The 2,043-nt window shown below is 64.0% G+C and overlaps 1 protein-coding gene across 1 annotated transcript; it reads right to left on the reverse strand.

Moving 5' to 3' along the window:
* Positions 1 to 136: 136 nt before the first annotated feature.
* On the reverse strand, positions 137 to 1,828 carry DQ04_18051000 (PIF1 helicase-like protein; the record flags this gene model as incomplete). The annotated part of the gene is made up of 1 exon (XM_009317662.1): positions 137 to 1,828. The coding sequence occupies one exon, from the start codon at positions 1,826 to 1,828 to the stop codon at positions 137 to 139; it is 1,692 nt and encodes a 563-aa protein (XP_009315937.1).
* Between the last annotated feature and the right edge of the window lie 215 nt (positions 1,829 to 2,043).

Below are 2,043 nucleotides of genomic sequence, written 5' to 3' on the forward strand. Positions count from 1 at the left end.
TATATATATATATATATATATATAGCAGCATTCATATAGATCTGTATCTGCGTGCCCTCGGTGCACACGCGGCAAACAGCAGTGGCATTGAGCCACACACGCGCCTACATAGACACTTAGATGTATTAGTCGCAAACTACACTTCCACGTCCCCCGCCTCCTCCAGCGCCGCGTAGAAGCTTTTCGCAATCGGGCAGGCGCGAATGCTGTTGTCGCCGAAGTTCAGCAGTCGGATATTCTCCAGCCGTGTGCCGCGGCTGAGCGCAACGTACGCCTGCCCAGGGGAGAAGAAGCGGTGCATCGACACCTCCACATGCGAGATGGTGAGGCCCTGCGCTTTGTGCACAGTCATCGCCCACGCCTGCCGCAGCGGAAGCTGTGTGCGCGTCGCAACAACCTGATCGCCCATATACCACTGGTGCGAGCTCGGCGACACGAACGCGTACACATGCCGCGGAAGCTGCACCCCACGGTTGTCGGTGCTGCTACTGCTGGTGTTGCGGAGACTGAGGTGCTGCGGCTGCAAGTCTAGCTTCACCACCGGCAGCCGTGTGCGGCGCAGCTGCTGCGGTGTGACGCCCCCCAGGTACATCTCCAGCGGGTGCACACTCTGTGCCGCTGCTGCGCCTGCAAGCCCCACCAGCCGCTGCAAGGTCTGGTGGTGCGTGTTGCCGTACACCGCGCCATAGCTCACCTCGGCGGGCTGCCGCATGCCCCGTTGCCGCAGCGACCAGAAGAGCGACTGCCCAATCGCCGTGTCGACGCAGCGGAAGGCGTCGTGAACCGTAGAAAAGCCACCACGCTGCAGTAACTCCTGCCCGCGCGCCGACGCACAGTGCCGCTCGCGCGGCGCACGCAAGACAAGCTCGACGAGCTCGAGCGGGTGCAGGAAACCGACGACCTCGCCCACCGAGCCGTTCACCAGCCCGAGACGGAGAGAGATGTTCTGCAGCAACATCACACGTGTGCCAACCTTCAGCACGAGCTCCGTGGGCAGCGTGCTGTCCTCGAACTTCACCCACGACGGTGGGCCGCCGTCCTCGTCGTCGTACGTGTCGTACGCGCGGTACTGCATCAGCGGACGTGTGGTGTCGCTCTGGTCTGCTGCATCGTCATCGTCGGCGCACACGCGCGCAGAGCGGCCTTTATCACTATCAGCAGCAGCAGCCGCTGCGTTGGTATCCTGCAGCTGCGCGGGTGCAGACGTCATCATGGCGGACGCGCCGAGACCACACGGCTCCAGCGCGGCAAAGTATTTCGCATTGCGGGCCTCCACCTCCTTGTTGGTGGCACACAGCCGCACATACCGCTCCTTCTCGTTACCCCCCTCCGCCACAGTTACAGCATTTGCCGTCTCGTCCGCGAGCCCATGTCTCCTTCGCGACTTGGCACTGCCCCCCGTCCGGGCCACAGCGCGGGACATGAGCAGCTCGTGCGTCTGCATCGACAGCGTGCCGAAGCGCACATCGTCCAGCACGCGCTGAAAGGAGGCGTCGTGGTGCTGCCGGAACTTCTGCCGCAAGACGACAGTTGTCAACTCCAGCGCTTTCCACGCCTCGCCCTCGAAGCAGTACGTGCTGCGCCGCGGTGTCGCCGCCGCCACCACCACTTCTTCTTCGTCACCGTCGCCCTCACACCCGTTGCGTCTGCCTCCTCCTTCTTCTTCTTCCCGCTGCTGCTTCCACTGGTTGCGGCGCGGCGGTATCGGCGGGAGCTGCATGAAGTCGCCGCACAGAATCACCTGAATGCCGCCAAACGGCACATCGCCGCGCCGACGCATCGCCCGTGCGATGAAGTCGAGCTTGTCGAGCAGCTCTGGGTCCATCATGGAGACCTCGTCGATGATGAGCGTCTGACAGTACTTCCACCGCCCCGCGGCACGGCGGTTGCGGCGCACCCACTTGAGCAGCTCCCGCGCCTCGCCGTCGCCGAACTTCACGCCGGCAAAACTGTTGATCGTCGACCCGCGCACGTTCAGCGCCGCCACGCCGGTCGTCGCCGTCACGAACACGGAGCGGCGGCCCGCGTCGCGCAGCTGTCGCA

The sequence above is a fragment of the Trypanosoma grayi genome, assembly GCF_000691245.1.
Source record: "Trypanosoma grayi strain ANR4 Tgr_1805_V1, whole genome shotgun sequence".
In the NCBI taxonomy this organism is placed as follows: domain Eukaryota; phylum Euglenozoa; class Kinetoplastea; order Trypanosomatida; family Trypanosomatidae; genus Trypanosoma; species Trypanosoma grayi.